This window comes from Mobula hypostoma, chromosome 6 (assembly GCF_963921235.1).
Source record: "Mobula hypostoma chromosome 6, sMobHyp1.1, whole genome shotgun sequence".
NCBI lineage: Eukaryota > Metazoa > Chordata > Chondrichthyes > Myliobatiformes > Myliobatidae > Mobula > Mobula hypostoma.
This window is the reverse complement of record NC_086102.1, coordinates 97884072-97901767: the sequence shown is the minus strand read 5'-3', so window position 1 is coordinate 97901767 and position 17696 is coordinate 97884072. Positions and strand designations below refer to the sequence as shown.

The 17696-nt window shown below is 42.9% G+C and overlaps 1 protein-coding gene across 2 annotated transcripts in view; it reads left to right on the top strand.

Moving 5' to 3' along the window:
- The window catches only part of esd (esterase D/formylglutathione hydrolase), a 125607-nt gene that overhangs the window by 11832 nt on the left and 96079 nt on the right, over nt 1-17696 (top strand). For both annotated transcript variants that reach the window (XM_063051303.1, XM_063051304.1), the window contains exon 2: nt 8109-8184. In XM_063051303.1, the coding sequence (XP_062907373.1) occupies nt 8109-8184 (76 nt within the window). The remainder of the gene's footprint in view (nt 1-8108; nt 8185-17696) is intronic.

The following is a 17696-nucleotide window of genomic DNA, read 5'->3' as shown; positions in this document are numbered from 1 at the left end:
ATTATATTACAGATCACCCAGTAATCAGTAAGATTTGGAGGAGCAAATTTGTAGAGATAAAGCAGTTGCAAAATAACAATGTTATAATAGTAGTTGATTATAACATTCCAAATGGCTGAATGAGATAGAGTTTGTCAAATGTGTTCAGGAAAGTTTCCTTGCTCAATATATAGAGGACCCAACTAGAGAGAGTACAATACTGGATCTCCTATTAAAGAATGATTCAAAGAAGGTGACAGAAATGTATGCAGGGGAACACTTTGGATTCAGTATCATAATTACATTAATTTCAAGATAATTTTGGAGAAGGATAGGACTGATCTTCGGGTTGAATTTCTAAATTGGGGTAAAAACAGTTTTGATGGCATCAGAAAGGATCTAGCAAGTGTGGGTTGGGATAGGTTGTTTTCTAGCAAAGGGATGCTTAGTGTGTGGGAGCCCTTCAAAAGTGAAATTTTGAGGAGTACAGCATTTGTATGTTCTTGTCAGAATGAAAGGCAATGTTAACATGTTTAGGGAACCTTGTTTTTTGCAAGATATTGAGGTCTTGGTGAGAAAGAAGGAGATGCATTGCAGGTATAGGCAACAAAGAAATAAATGAGGTATTTGAGGTGTAGAAGAAACCCAAGAGAACTAAAAGAAAATCAGGAGAGCTAAAAGAAGAGATGAGATTATTCTACCAGATAAGGTGAAGACGAATCCCAGCTTCTACACATATGTAAAGAACAAAAGGATAGTAAGTGACAAAAGTGGCCCTCTTGAAGACCAGTGTGGTCACCTATGTATGGAGCCAAAAGAGATAGGATCTTAAATGGAATTTTTTGCATATGTTTTATTCAAGAGATGGTCACAGAGTCTGCAGTGCTGAGGCAAAACTACAATGAGGTCATGGATCATATATGGAATACAGAAGAGTACGTCTTGAGGTAAATTAAGGTGGATAAATCCCCAAGGGCTTGATATCGTTTTTCTTTGGATCTTGTGAAGGCCAGTGCAGAAATTGCAGGTGCACAAGCAGAGGCATTTAAAATTTAAAAAGATAAGGTGCCAGAGGATTGAAGGATTGCTTATGTTGTTCTGATGATTAAGAAAGGCACTAAGAATAAGCAGGGAAATTATTGGCCACTGAACTTGATGTCAGTAGTATGGAAATTATTGGAAGGTATTTTAAGGTTCCAGATATATAAATATTTTTAATGACAGGGCCTGATTAGAGATTGTTTGTGCATGGTAGGCTATGTCTAACCAGTCATATAGAGTTTTTCGAGAAGATCTGATTTCTCCCCATCCTATTACTGCTATCTTTGGATTACCTAAAATTTCCAGTAATCTTTCCCCTTCAGCCCGTAGATTGATTGCATTTCTTACTTTAATGGCGAAAAGAGGTATTTTACAACATTGGAAGGAGATTAATGCTCCAACTACGTTCTTTTGGTTTTCCCAGACAATACTATGTTTAAATTTGGAGAAAATTAGAAGTAATCTTTATGATTCTTCAGTTAAATTTGAACAGACCTGGAGATCTTTTATTCAACATTTTCATTTATTGTAACTTTTTTTCTTTCTCTGTCCATATTTACATTCCCTTCTTGCTTTTTAACTGTTTTTAATGGAGGTCGGGTTTGAGGACGTGATTGTTTTAAGTTGTTTAACTCTATTTGATACCTAGTTAGCCCATTGCTTTGCTTTGCTTTTTAGATTAGTTGTACGGTGGATTTTTTGGGGTTTTTTTTTTCTTTTCCTTATTGACATGTATGAAAATTAGTATACTATTATATTACCTTCATCAAAGTTGCTGGTGAATGCAGCGGGCCAGGCAGCATCTCTAGGAAGAGGTGCAGTTGACGGTCTCGGCCTGAAACGTCGACTGCACCTCTTCCTAGAGATGCTGCCTGGCCTGCTGCGTTCACCAGCAACTTTGATGTGTGTTGCTTGAATTTCCAGCATCTGCAGAATTCCTGTTGTTTGCATTATTATATTACCTTGTTATTATATCTAAACTGCACTGTTCGTACTAACTATTTTTTGTGTATTAATATCTCTTGTAAAGTTACATAAAGTGCCTATATGGTTTACCTTTTGTGTACTAATTCAATAAAAAGATTTAAAAAGAAAGAGAAGATCTGGATGATAATGTGGAAAACTAGATCAGCAAATTTATGGATGGAGCCTGAGAGGTGACCTGATAGAGGGGTATAAGATGATGAGAGGCATTGATCGTGTGGATAGTCAGAGGCTTTTTCCCAGGGCTGAAATGGCTAGCATGAGAGGGCACAGTTTTTAGGTGCTTGGAAGTAGGTACAGGAGAGATGTCAGGGGTAAAATTTTTACGCAGAGAGTGGTAAGTGCGTGGAATGGGCTGCTGGCGATGGTGGTGGAAGCGGATGCAATAGGGTATTTTAAGAGACTCCTGTTTAGGTACATGGAGCTCAGAAAAATAGAGGGCCATGGGTAACTCTAGTTAATTTCTAAAGAAAGTACATGTTCGGCACAGCATTGTGGGCTGAAAGGCCTGTATTTTGCTGTAGTCTTTCTATTTTTCTATGACACCAAGATTGGGTTTGAGGAAGGCTATCAAAGCTTCCAGCAAGATCTGGACCAGCTGGAAAAGTGGCAGAAGGAACACAAGTGTGAAGTATTGCACTTTCGGAGGACAAACGAGGGTAGTATTTACAGAGTAAAGGGTAGGACACTGAGTAGTGCAGTAGAACAGAGTGATCTGGAAATACAGATCCAATATTCCTTGAAAGTGGCATCACAGACGGGTAAAGCTGTAAAGAAAGTTATTGGCACGTTGGCCTTAAATCAAAGTACAGGAGTTGGGATGTTATGTTGAAATTGTACAGTGGGAAGTCAGAAGATTGAGAAGGCAACTTTAAAAACAAAGTCGTAAGGAAAAGCAAAAGATATATGCAGATAAGCTAGCCAATAACATTAAAGAGGATATCAGAAGTTTCTTCAGATATATGAATTGTAATAGATATCAGACAGCTGGAAAATGATGCTGGAGAGATAGTAATGGGGGACAAGGATGAACTGAATAAATATTTTTCATCAGTCTTCACTGACGAAGACACTAGTATTATGCCAGAAGTTCAAAGAGTGTCAGGGGGCAAATTATCATTACGAGAGAGAATGTGCTTGGGAAACTAAAAGATCTGAAGGTAGATTCTAGGGTTCTGAGAGAAGTGACTGAAGGGATTGTAGAGGTATTTGCAATGATCTTTCAAGAATCAATGGATTTTGCCATGGTTCCACAGGACTGGAAAATAACAATGTTACGCCACTCTTCAAGAATGCAGAGAGGCAGGAGAAAGGAAATTGTAGGCCAGTTAGTGGTTGGGAAGGTGTTGGAGTCGATTGTTAAGGATGTGGTTTCTGTATACTTGAAAGCACATCATAAAATCGGTTATAGTCAGCATGGTTTCCTTTAGGTCATTGTGGAAGCTGTTATTGTCTGGGTGGTACTCTTTGGCTCAACAAGCAGAGGCGAGGTAAGTAGGCAAGTTTCTTATTTCTTAATTAACTCTTGAAAGAATAAGGTGCTTGGAAATAGGTACAGAGGAGATATCAGGGGTAAGTTTTTTACGCGGAGAGTGGTGTATACGTGGAATGGGCTGCCGGCGACGGTGGTGGAGGTGGATACAATAGGGTCTTTTAAGAGACTCCTGGACAGGTACATGGAGCTCAAAAAAATAGAGAGCCATGGGTAACCCTAGGTAATTTCTAAGGTAAGGACATGTTCGACACAGCTTTGATGAAGTTGCTTTCCTGCTTTCCTCTTCCTTGTCCAAGTCAATTATAAAAATCACTAAGAGCAAGGATCCCAGAATAGATTGCTATGGAACATAACATCACCGACCTCCAGACAGAATATACTCTATCTGCTTGTACCCACTGCCTTCAGTGGGCAAGCCAATTCCATATCTACGTAGCCATGTTTCCCTAGATCTCATGTCTCCTGACTTTCTGAATGAACCTACCATGGTCTTCCATATACGTCACATCCACTGAAATCCATGTACATCACATCCACTGAAATCCATACACATCATATCCAGTGAAATCCAAGCCCGGCTCAGGTCTTGTGTTCCTTGAGTGGAGGAATTGCAGGTGCCTCTGGCTCGCCAGGTATGTGTTGACATGCTTATGGTCATGTTATGACGCCAATGGCATGTCAGCAGAATATTCCAAATCTTGTTGGGCCGGTTTAAGGCATTCTACCAAAATACGTCAGGTTTACCTCTCTTATCTATAATAAATCTTTTCTCCCCTTTCCAAAACATGGAATGGGTTATCATAAGGGGGCCTAAGGGAATGTTGGTGTGCGTTATGGCGGACAAAAACAAATGAAGTGGACTGTAGGTCAACAGGGACCCTAGAGTGTTGTACGCTATGATGCAGTAGCAATAGGTGCAAAGGAATTTAATTTACTGAGGAGGATGGAATACTGTTGAGAGTCTGACCAGGCAGTTGTGGCATCAGGAATGAAATCACCAGGCACTCATAATGGCTGTCTGTGTACCAACTCTGCAGTGAACGTCTGCAGATCCTCTTTTGGGGCAGTTCTGAGCCGCAACAGGACCCATGGGAGATGATCATGCCAACACTCATCAGTCATTAACCGGTGGAATGAGTATGAGCCTCCATGGGAAACATCCCAATGATCTGAGTGGAATAGATGTTGACAAGGAAGCATCGAGCATCTGTCTGAGAGTTGGAGACCTCTTCCCAGAAACAGGGGGGTTCCTTGCAGAAATATAGGACAAGGTGGTTCACAAAAATAATTAAAAAAATCAAAATTACATACAATACGAACAAACAAGGCAATAAATGCAGAAAATGCCAAGAGAAACCGGACACATCTCAACACATTCCAGGATCCTGCAGCAGTTGAACTCAATTTGATTACAATCAAGTGGCAAATATCATTCACCAGAATCTTGCTTTAAAATACAAACTGATGAATAACCTCCATCATTTCATAAAGGCACCATAAATTCAATCCTGATCCAGTTTTAGAGTCAAAATCTCACATTTTATATGATAATCAATACATTATTACAGATAGGACAATCCATAATAACCATCCAGATATAATATTACAGGATAAACAAGCAGGAACAACTCCCTTGATAGATATAACCATTCCCACCACATACATGTTCCTCGACCAGTGGAGCACCTCACACCAGATATTGTTGTGTCATCAGTCAGACAACCAAATTATTTTCTCTGCCAATTAGCTTTCAAATGTTGCTACTCTGTCATTCATTGCCACACCCCGCTGCTAATTCCCTTCTCCTCATCATACGTTCTTATCCCGACCATCGTCCAGAGCCCCAAACTCTGCCCTGTGCAGACCTGCCTCTGGACCCTTGCCTGGGTGGTGGTTTCCTTGAAGAGGATCCCCTTAGTGATAAGATACTGTTGGTGATAATCCATACGTGGATTCTGTTGGAGTATCCTGTGGCCACCACTTTGAGATGTCCCTTAGCTGAATTCGGGTGTGGTACCACGTGTGTTGAAAGGATATTCGTTGAAGATCACTGTTGGTGATATTTCGTGTGTGGAGTGGAACAACTTTGGAGAAAAAACCTACTACTATTGTTATCTTGTATTGTTGTCATGGAATCTGTGAAATATCGACGTAATTGCCTTCTTGCAACATTCACCTTTGGATTACAAACATCTCGTATTAATTAGCCTGTGCATCTGAACTGAAACTTTTCTTACCAACCAACATAAGACTGTATCAATTACCACCTAAGTTTGAAGAAGTTTGAATTTTGTGTTTGCAAACCTGTATATGCATAAACTCTGCTAACCTGTTCGACTTACCTAGGTTTTATATTACTGTATTGCGTAGTTACTAATGAAGTAGTGTTAGTTAACAGCAAAACAGACTCCAGGTGTGTTCCATTTCTGCTGGTTCTTTTAACCCGTTACGGGGTACGTAACAGATGGCAGATGGAAATTAATTCTGATAAATGCAAGATGATGCACTTAGGAAAGAGAAAGACAAGGGTAGGACATGCACAAAGAACAATAAAACATTAGAATAGACAGTAGGAAAGTTAAAACTAAAGAGAATGATCAGCTTTAATATGGTGAAATTTGTTGTTTTGTGGCAGCAATACAGTGCAATACACAAAACACTATAAATTACAACAAAAAGAGCAAAAAATAATCGTGAGGTAGTGCTCATGGGCTGTTTCATTGCCCGTTCAGAAATCCCTGGTGGAGGGGAAGAACCTGTTCCTAAAGCATTGAGTGTGTGTCTTCAGACTCTTGTACCTCCTTCCTGATGGTAGCAATGAGAAGAGGGCATGTTCTGGGTGATGAGGGTCCTTAACAATGGATGCCACCCTTTTGAATCATCGCCTTTGAAGATGTCCTCCATGCTGGGAAGCTAGTGTCCATGCTGGGAAGCTAGTGCCCATGATGGAGCTTGCTACGTTTGCAACCTTCTGTACCATTTTCCAATCCTGTGCAGTGACCACTCCATACCAGATGGTAATGCAACAAGTTGGAATGTTCTCTATAGTATCTGTAGAAATTTACAAGTGTCTTTGGTGACATACCTATACTACTCAAACTCCTGATGAAACATACTCACTGTTGTGCCTTTATAATTTCATCAATATGTTGAGCCCAGGATACATCTTCAAAGATGTTGACACCGAGGAACCTGAAATTGCTCATCTTTTCCACAGCTGGTCCCTTGATGCGGACTGAACTGTGTTCCCTTGACTTCCACTCTCTGAAGTCCACAATCAGTTATTTGGTGTTGCTGATCCTTAGTGCAAGGTTGTTGTTGTAACACCACTCAACTAGCTGATCTGTCTCACTCCTGTACGCTTCCTCATCACCACCTGCGATTCTGTCAACGTCAGTTGCGTCATCGACAAACTCATAGATGCCATTTGAACTGTGTTAGACACACAGTCATGTATGTAGAGAGAATAGAATGGTGGCTAAGGCTGCATGCTTGATGTGCATTGGTGTTGATTGTAAGCGAGGAGGGGATGTTATTTCTGATTTATATTTACTGTGGTCTCCTGATGAGGAAGTCAAGGATCGAGTTGTAGAGGGGAGTTCAAAGGTACAGATTTTGAAGTTTATTGATTAGTACTGAGCAGTGGTTTGGGGTAAAGATTAAAAGTCTTCATTGGGATCTGAAGAAGAATATTTTTCTGGTTAACTATATATTCTCTTCACTTGAAGCATACCGACTGAGACATTCAGTGCTATTCACACTATGGCCACTTTAAAAATATCAAATGCGGGCTGGACTTGGACATTATGAACAGAAGGAACAGGAGCAGAGAATTAGTCACTCAATTCAGAAACATAAACACGAGGAATTCTGCAGATGCTGGAAATTCAAGCAACACACATCAAAGTTGCTGGTGAACGCAGCAGGCCAGGCAGCGTTTCTAGGAAGAGGTACAGTCGACGTTTCGGGCCGAGACCCTTCTTCAGGACTAACTGAAGGAAGAGCTAGTAAGAGATTTGAAAGTGGGAAGGGGAGGGGAAGATCCCAAATGATAGGAGAAGACAGGAGGGGGAGGGATGGAGCCAAGAGCTGGACAGGTGATTGGCAAAAGGGATATGACAGAATCATGGGACAGGAGGCCCAGGGAGAAGGAAAAGGAGGAGGGGGGAAAAAACCCAGAGGATGGGCAACTTTGAAGTGGCCATACTGTGAATGTTTCAGTCAGTATGCTTCAAGTGAAGAGAATATATAGTTAACTAGAAAAGACTCCTGGCTCTTTTCATGTTGCAAAGATGACTGCACTTCAAAAGGAAATTGGTGGTTCCAGAACACTTGAGTATATGTCCTGAAATGGTGAATGACTTTAGTTACAGATCTGGGTTGGACAGGACACCAGAGTATCATGTGATGTGCTACCAAAGTTTTCTATCTCAGCCTGTAGCGTCTCCCACAATCCAGGAATGGGAGTCTGCCTTGATTTTAAGCTTGACACTCACTCTCTCACCAAATAACAGTCAGGATTGTGACTGATTGTGTGTTAGCATTTGCATAGTTTAGCTGTATGCACTTATTGGAGAAACATAACTAATAGCCCTTTGATTTGTTACAGTAACAAAAATGACTCTGGTCCAACTTTCAAGTGCTAAATGCTTTGGAGGATATCAGAAGGTATACGAACATGACAGGTATGTGAATTTATTTATTTTTGAACCTTGGTATTATTTTATGGTGAATCACAAGATTTTGATCAAAAGACAATGAAGAAACTAATTACAGTGCCTTGAAAAAGTATTCAACCCCCACAACTATCTTCACATGTTATTCTCATTTTCTAAATTTAAAAGATAGTGAAATAAGATTTTTGAGCATCATGTCAAATCTAAAGAAAAATTCCAAACACTGTCAACAATTTACTAAAAATTAAAAACCAAAATGCTGAGACTGAAAGAGTATTCATCATCTTTGTAATTATTGTGCTAACTTTCCTCAGGTGCAATATATTACCTTACTAACTCACCCAATTTGTTGATGTAGAAAATTGAAGGATCATCTGTATTCAACAAGAATATTCATAAGTATAAATGCCTCCTCTGTCTGTAAGGTCCAACAATAAGAATGAATCCCTCCTTTCTCTGTAATGTCCACTCTTTTGTAAGGTTGATTTTCAACAGATCAGACCAAGATGAAGACAAACGACCATTCAAGGTCATGGAAATATTAACAGAAAAGCACAATTCTGGGGAAGGGTACAAGACCATCTCAAAGGCACTGAACACAACTTGGTGCTCAGTGTCGTCCATCATGAAAAGGTGGAAAAAATATGAAACCACAGCTACACTGCCCAGGTCAGGCCGCCCCGCTAAACTTAGTCATTGGAGAAGAATGGCACCTGTAAGAGAGGCTACTGTGACACCAACTGGAGGTGAAGTTCATGACTCCACAGTCTCTAAGACCTTGCTGCAAAACGTGTGGTAAGGAAGAAGTCCTGGCTTTAAAAACAAAAAAATCCTTGCCTATAAGGTGCCTTGAGCTGCAGCTCCTGAGGGACCAGGTTAGGGAACTGGAGATGCAGCTCGATGACCTTCGTCTGGTCAGGGAAGGTCAGGAGGTGATAGTGAAGAGCTATAGGCAAGCAGTCACACCAGGGCCTCGGGAGACAAATAAGTGGGTAACAGTCAGGAGAGGAGTAGGAGGCTAGAGAGTACTCCAGTGGCTGTCCTCCTTAACAATAAATACTCCTGTTTGAGTACTGTTGCGGGGGGTGGGGGGAGATGACCTACCTGGGGGAAGCAACAGTGGCTGTGTCTCTGACACAGAGTCTGGCCCTGTGGCTCAGAAGGGTAGGGAAAGGAAGAGGATGGCTGCAGTAATAGGGGACTCTAAAGTTAGGGGGTCAGACAGGCGATTTTGTTGGCGAAGAAAGAAACACGGATGGTAGTTTGCCTCCCGGGTGTCAGGGTCCGGGATGTTTCTAATCGCGTCCACGACATCCTGAAGTGGGTAGGTGAACAGCCAGAGGTGGTATATATTGGTACCAACGACATAGGTAGGAAAAAGGAGGAGGTCCTGAAAACAAACTACAGGGAGTTAGGAAGAAAGTTGAGAAGCAGGACCTCAAAGGTAGTAATCTTGGGGTTACTGCCTGTGCCACGTGACAGTGAGTAGAATGAGGTGGAGGATAAATGTGTGGCTGAGGGATTGGAACAGGGGGCAGGGATTCAAATTTCTGGATTATTGAGACCTCTTTGTGGCAAGAGTGACCTGTACAAAAAGGACGGGTTGCACTCGATTCTGAGAGGGACCAATATCCTGGCAGGGAGGTTTGCTAAGGCTATTGGGGAGAATATAAACTAGAATCGCTGGGGGGTGGGAACCGAACTGAACAGATGGAGGAATGGGCAGTTGGCTCACAAATTTGGAAAGCCTAGAGACTGCGAGAGGGAGGATAGGCGGGTGATAGAGAAGGGACACACTCAGAACGATGGTTTGAGATGTGTCTATTTTAATGCAAGGAGTATCATGAACAAAGCGGATGAGCTTAGAGTATGGATCAGTACTTGAAGCTATGATGTTGTGGCCAGTACAGAGACTTGGATGGCTCAGGGGAAGCAATGGTTACTTCGAATACCAGGCTTTAGATGTTTCAGAAAAGACAGGGAGGGAGGCAAAAGAGGTGGGGGTGTGACACTGCTGATCAGAGATAGTGTCATGGCTGCAGAAAAGGAGGAAGTCATGGAAGGATTGTCTACGAAATCTCTGTCGGTGGAAGTTAGGAATAAGAAAGGGTCAATAACCTCGGGGTGTTTTTTATAGACTACCCAATAGTAACAGGGACATCGAGGAGCAGACAGGGAGACAGATTTTGGAAAGGTGTAATAATAGCAGGGTTGTTGTGGTGGGAGATTTTAATTTCCCAAATATTGATTGGCTTCTCCCCAGAGCAGGGGGTTTAGATGGGGTGGAGTTTGTCAGGTGTGTTCAGGAAGGTTTCTGGATACAATATGTAGATAAGCTAACAAGAAGAGAGGCTGTACTGATCTGGTATTGGGAAATGAACCTGGTCAGGTGTCAGATCTCTCAGTGGGAGAGCATTTTGGAGATAGTGATCGCAATTTTATCTCCTTTACTATAGCATTGGAGAGGGATAGGAACAGACAAGTTAGGAAATTGTTTAATTGGAGTAAGGAGAAATTATGATGCTATCAGGCAGGAACTTGGAAGCATAAATTGGGAACAGATGTTCTCAGGGAAATATACGGCAGAAATGTGGCAAATGGTCAGGGGATATTTGCGTGGCGTTCTGCGTAGGTATGTTCCAACGAGACAGGGAAAGGATGGTAGGGTACAGGAACCGTGGTGTACAAAGGCTGTTGTAAATAAGAAGAAAAGCTTACAAAAGGTTCAAAAAACTATGTAATGATAGGGATCTAGAAAATTATAAGGCTAGCAGGAAGGAGCTTAAGAATGAAATTAGGAGAACCAGAAGGAGCCATGAGAAGGCCTTGGTGAGAGTGGATGAGGGAAAACCCCAAGGCATTCTACAAGTATGTGAAGAGCAAGAGGATAAGATGTGAGGTTAGGACTAACCAAGTGTGACAGTGGAAAAGTGTGTATGGAACCGGAGGAGATAGTAGAGGTACTTAATGAATACTTTGCTTCAGTACTGACAATGGAAAAGGATCTTGGCGATGGTAGGGATGACTTACAGCAGACTGAAAAGCTTGAGCATGTAGATATTAAGAAAGAGGATGCGCTGAAGCTTTTAGAAAGCATCAAGTTGGATTAGTCACCAGGACCGGATGAGATATACCCCAGGCTACTCTGGGAGGTGAGGGAGGAGATTGCTGAGCCTCTGACAATGATTTTAGCATTATCAATGAGGACAGGAAAGGTTCTGGAGGTTTGGAGGGTTACAGATGTTGTTCCCTTATTCAAGAAAAGGAGTAGAGATAGCCCAGGAAATTATAGACCAGTGAGTCTTACTTCAGTGGTTGGTAAGTTGATGGAGAAAATCCTGAGAGGCAGGATTTATGAACATTTGGAGAGGATAACATGATTAGGAATAGTCAGCAGGGCTTTGTCAAAGGCAGGTCGTGCCTTACAAGCCTGATTGAATTTTTTGAGGATGTGACTAAACAGATTGATGGTAGGGCAGTAAATGTAGTATATATGGATTTCAGCAAGGTATTTGATAAGGTACCCCATGCAAGGCTTATTGAGAAAGTAAGGAGGCATGGGATCCAAGGGGACCTTGCTTTGTGGATCCAGAATTAGCTTGCCCACAGAAGGCAAAGAGTGGTTGTAGATGTGTCCCCTCACTACAGGAAGGAGGTGGAAAGTATAGAAAGGGTGCAGAGGAGGTTTATAAGGATGTTGCCGGGATTGGGGAGTATGCCTTACGAGAATAGGTTGAGTGAACTTGGCCTTTTCTCCTTGGAGCGACGGAGGATGAGAGGTGACCTGATAGAGGTGTTTAAGTTGATGAGAAGCATTGATTGTGTGGATAGTCAGAGACTTTTTCCCAGACTGAAATGGCTAGCACGAGAGGGCACAGTTTTAAGGTGCCTGGAAGTAGGTACAGAGGAGATGTCAGGGATAAGCTTTTTATGCAGAGAGTGGTGAGTGCGTGGAATGTGCTGCCGGCAACTGTGGTGGAGGCAGAAACGATAGGGTCTTTTAAGAGACTCCTGGTTTGGTACATGGAGCTTAGAGAAATAGAGGGCTATGGGTAGCCCTCGGTAATTTCTAAGGTACATGTTCGGCACAGCATTATGGGCTGAAGGGCCTGTATTGTGTTGTAGGTTTTCACTTTTTATAAAGGCTTTGCAAAGCATCACTTAGAAGATGCTGTAAAGATGTGGAAGAAGGTCTTGTGGTTGGATGAGACTAAGGTAGAACTTTCTAGCCTCAACTCTAAGCAGTACGTGGGGCATAAACCTTAAGCTGTGCATCATTCAGGTAACACCATCCCTACTGTACAGTATGGTGAAGGGAGTATCATGCCATGGGAATGCTCTTCAGCAGCAGGGATTGGAAATCTGGTCAGGATTGATGGGAAGATGAATGCTGCTAAATACAGAGAGATCTTGGATAAAAACCTGCTAGGCTCTGCCAGAAAGCTTAATTGGAGAGGAAGCACACTGTCCAAGCAGCCATGGAGTGTCCCCAAATGATGAAATTTGATATCCTTGACTGGACCAGTCAGAGTGCTGATCTTAACCTTATTAAACACCTCTGACAAAGCCCCAAAACTGCTGTCCACGGTTGCTCCCCAACTAGCTTAGCACAGCTTGAGAAACTTTGCAAGGAGAAACAGGCAAATCTTACTCCATCACATTGTGCAAAGCTAAGAGAGACTTATTTAAAAAGACTCCTGGCTGTAATAGCTGCAAATGGTGGTTCAACTAAATTCTGAGCAAAGGTGGATGAATACATTTGAAGTGACATATCAGATTTTGAATTTTTAGTTTTTATGCTTTACAAATTTCTTTGTTGTTTGGGCTTTACTGTGAAAAAAAGCATTTGATTCACAAATAAAAATACTCAGTTAAGTTGATCAAAATCCCTGGCTGTAATACTCATTCATGTGACCAAAGGGTTGGGGTCCGAATACTTTTACAAGGCACTGTATTTATATCCTGCACCTTTCTTGTTGTGAACCAGCTTATGAATAACCTTAGCCAGTTAAAGTCTATGGAATTATTGTTCCTGGATCTGATCTTTTACAAAATCTGCTTCTCACTTCACATGTTTGAACATATTTTGCACACAGTAGTAATATATTAGGGGTCACAGTTTGAGGATAAAGGGGAAGCCTTTTAGGACCGAGATTAGGAAAAACTTCTTCACACAGAGAGTGGTGAATCTGTGGAATTCTCTGCCACCGGAAGCAGTTGAGGCCAGTTCATTGGCTATATTTAAGAGGGAGTTAGATATGGCCCTTGTGGCTACGGGGATCAGGGGGTATGGAGGGAAGGCTGGGGCGGGGTTCTGAGTTGGATGATCAGCCATGATCATAATAAATGGCGGTGCAGGCTCGAAGGGCCGAATGGCCTACTCCTGCACCTATTTTCTATGTTTCTATGTCATTTTAATAATTATTTCTGTGGTGTGCTTTTTTAACCTTTGGGACAAAGACAAGTGTCATCACTGTTTACAGATTTGGGAGTCAATGGCCCTAACGCAGATGCAGTAAAATTTAAGGATCATGTTAATACTAGAGCTAATGTGCTGACTTTCAGAATCAGGTTTAATATCACTGGCGTGTGCCATGAAATATTTTGCTTCGTGGCAGCAGTATAATCCAATACATAAATGAGATGTGTGTATATGAAGTTAAACAAGTAGTGCAAAAACAGAACAAAAGAAAAGAAGAAAATAGTGAGGTAGAGTACATGGGTTCATTGTCCATTCAGAAATCTGATGGTGATGGGAAAGAAGCTGTTCCTAAGGTATTGAGTGTCTGTCTTCAGGCTCCTGTACCACCTCCTTGATGGTAGCAATGGGAAGAGGGCAGGTCTAGGGTGATGGAGTCCTTTATGATGGATGGCTTCTTTTTGAGGCATTGCCTTTTGAAGATGTCCTTGATGCTGGGGAGGCCATGATGGAGCTGGCTGAGTTTGTAACTTCCTGCAGCTTTTTCTGATCCTGTGCAGTGGCCTCTCCATATCAGACGGTGATGCAACCAGTTCAAATGCTCTCCACGGTACATCTTGTCAGCACCTGAGATTCTGCCAATAAGAGTTGTGTCACCGGCATGTTAAAGTCAAATCTGAAAAAAACTCGGGAGACCAGCTGCTTATAGTTACCACAATTTATTGCACACCCTCCTACAGGAGTTTGAGACCCAGTTGTCAAAGGGAAGGCACGTAAGTACTGCCACCGTCTGACAAGTGGGCCCGCTCCCTCAGGTTACAGCCATATATTTATACGTAGTAAGCCCCATACATTACTGTTGCAAGATGTTATTTGAACTGAGTCTGTTGGTGCAAAACTTAGTTACAGATTAAGTTAACCTTAGTTACAGGCTCGTGTTCCTGGAGCTTGGCTCGGGATCCTCCAGGCTCGTGTTCCTGGAGCTTGGCTCGGGATCCTCCAGGCTCGTGTTCCTGGAGCTTGGCTCGGGATCCTCCAGGCTCGTGTTCCTGGAGCTTGGCTGCAGGATCCTCCAGGCTCGTGTTCCTGGAGCTTGGCTGCAGGATCCTCCAGGCTCGTGTTCCTGGAGCTTGGCTGCAGGATCCTCCAGGCTCGTGTTCCTGGAGCTTGGCTGCAGGATCCTCCAGGCTCGTGTTCCTGGAGCTTGGCTGCAGGATCCTCCAGGCTCGTGTTCCTGGAGCTTGGCTGCAGGATCCTCCAGGCTCGTGTTCCTGGAGCTTGGCTGCAGGATCCTCCAGGCTCGTGTTCCTGGAGCTTGGCTGCAGGATCCTCCAGGCTCGTGTTCCTGGAGCTTGGCTGCAGGATCCTCCAGGCTCGTGTTCCTGGAGCTTGGCTGCAGGATCCTCCAGGCTCGTGTTCCTGGAGCTTGGCTGCAGGATCCTCCAGGCTCGTGTTCCTGGAGCTTGGCTGCAGGATCCTCCAGGCTCGTGTTCCTGGAGCTTGGCTGCAGGATCCTCCAGGCTCGTGTTCCTGGAGCTTGGCTGCAGGATCTTTGTCTTGAAATGCGGAGGCTGGTAACTCAGAGGCTGGAGCTGAGAAACCAACTGGGAACTGAACATCAACATAGAGCTGGGACTTGTCCTTTGAAAAGCTGGGACTCATTGTTAACACAACACCAACATGAGACAGGACAATACATAGACATAGAGCCAGGACTATACCAAGACAAGCCAGGACTCAACCTCTCCACATCAAGGTGGGATAGGTCCACCTGTTGGGTAACAGCAGAACAGCCAGACTTGCCCAACAGAGGCAAAGACAAGACAGACATGTCCCTCCGCAGGGCAACAGCAAAACAGCCTGACTTACTCCACAGAGGTAAGGACAAGGAGAGACAAACACCAAAGAACGACAGACAGTTCCATCTCTGCTTCGGGGTTGCTCCAAGTCACAGTTACAGCCAGCAACTTTTGCTGGCTACAGAAACAGCCAGATCCCTACCTAGCTCAGAGTGGCTGACAGCCACTCAGCTGGCCTGGGAAACAGCCAAATTCATACCACAAAGACTTCTCCAACAAGTGGCAACAAGGCTCTATGAAGCAATGGCCCTCCTACCAGGCATAGAGATCACATATGGTTTCACCAGCCTTCCATCAGCAGGTTGCTCTAAGGGGGACTGACAAGACAAACCAGCAGCCCACACTCAACCCCAAGGCTACTTATATTCCAAGCCAAAGATGGGAATCAGGTGCCCATGATTAACTCAACCAACGAGGGACAGCTGGAAGACCCAGAGTCCTGAATCCATGGACCGGACCGTGAACTGGAATGCAGACTTCACGGACCGGACCATGACACATACAGAGGAAGAGCTAACTATTTTTTCCCCCATTTTTCTATAGGTAGGCGAAGTTGACATTCCCTTTCCCATTTATTTTTAATTTTATCAGATATACCTGACTGTATTTTCATAATTGTATCATAAATAGTTGCTATGAATCCCTTCTGATAAGGATTTAAACCTAAAATTTTGTCTTATGATATCAGTAGGGTGTGAAATCAGAAAGGTAGGCAGCGTGGTATTTAAAAGGATTCTTATTTGTAAATATCTAAAGAAATGGGATCTGGGCAAGTTATATTTATTAGATAACTGTTCAAAAGACGGGAAACAGTTATTCAGAAATAAATCACGGAAACATGTTATACCCTTCATTTTCCATATCAAAAAAGGCTTGATCCATAACCGAGGGTTGGAAAAAAAATTAGATATAATAGGGCTTGATAATATGAATTTGTTCAAACCAAAAAATTTATGAAATTGAAACCATATTTGTAATGTATGTTTAATTATTGGATTAACCATCTGTTTATTCAATTTAGAAAATACAAAGGGAAGTGAAGTTCCTAAAATAGAAACCGATGAAATCCCTTGTACAGAGTAACCTATGGTTTTCCCATTGTGGACTTGGAATAATATCCCAATCTTTTGTGTCCAAAATATTAAATATCGAATATTAATTGCCCAGTAATAGAATCTTAAATTTGGCAATGCTAAACCACCATCTTTCTTGGACTTCTGTAAATATTTTTACTAAACCTGGGATTTTTATTCTGCCATATACAAGAGGAAATTTTAGAATCAATAGTATCAAAAAAAGATTTAGGAATAAAAATTGGTACCGCTTGAAATAAATATAAAAGTTGAGGTAAAATAATCATTTTAATAGCATTGATTCGGCCAATCAGTGATAGAGACAATGGGACACACATCAAAGTTGCTGGCGAACGCAGCAGGCCAGGCAGCATCTCTAGGAAGAGGTACAGTCGACGCTTCAGGCCGAGACCCTTCGTCAGGACTAACTGAAGGAAGAGTGAGTAAGGGATTTGAAAGTTGGAGGGGGAGGGGGAGATCCAAAATGATAGGAGAAGACAGGAGGGGGAGGGATAGAGCCGAGAGCTGGACAGGTGATAGGCAAAAGGGGATACGAGGGGATCATGGGACAGGAGTTCCGGGAAGAAAGACAAGGAGTGGGGGGGGGGACCCAGATGATGGGCAAGAGGTATATTCAGAGGGACAGAGGGAGAAAAAGGAGAGTGAGAGAAAGAATGTGTGCATAAAAATAAGTAACAGATGGGGTACGAGGGGGAGGTGGGGCCTTAGCGGAAGTTAGAGAAGTCGATGTTCATACCATCAGGTTGGAGTCTACCCAGACGGAATATAAGGTGTTGTTCCTCCAACCTGAGTGTGGCTTCATCTTTACAGTAGAGGAGGCCGTGGATAGACATGTCAGAATGGGAATGGGATGTGGAATTAAAATGTGTGGCCACTGGGAGATCCTGCTTTCTCTGGCGGACAGAGCGTAGATGTTCAGCAAAGCGGTCTCCCAGTCTGCGTCGGGTCTCGCCAATATATAAAAGGCCACATCGGGAGCACTGGACGCAGTATATCACCCCAGCCGACTCACAGGTGAAGTGTTGCCTCACCTGGAAGGACTGTTTGGGGCCCTGAATGGTGGTAAGGGAGGAAGTGTAAGGGCATGTGTAGCACTTGTTCAGCTTACACGGATAAGTGCCAGGAGGGAGATCAGTGGGGAGAGATGGG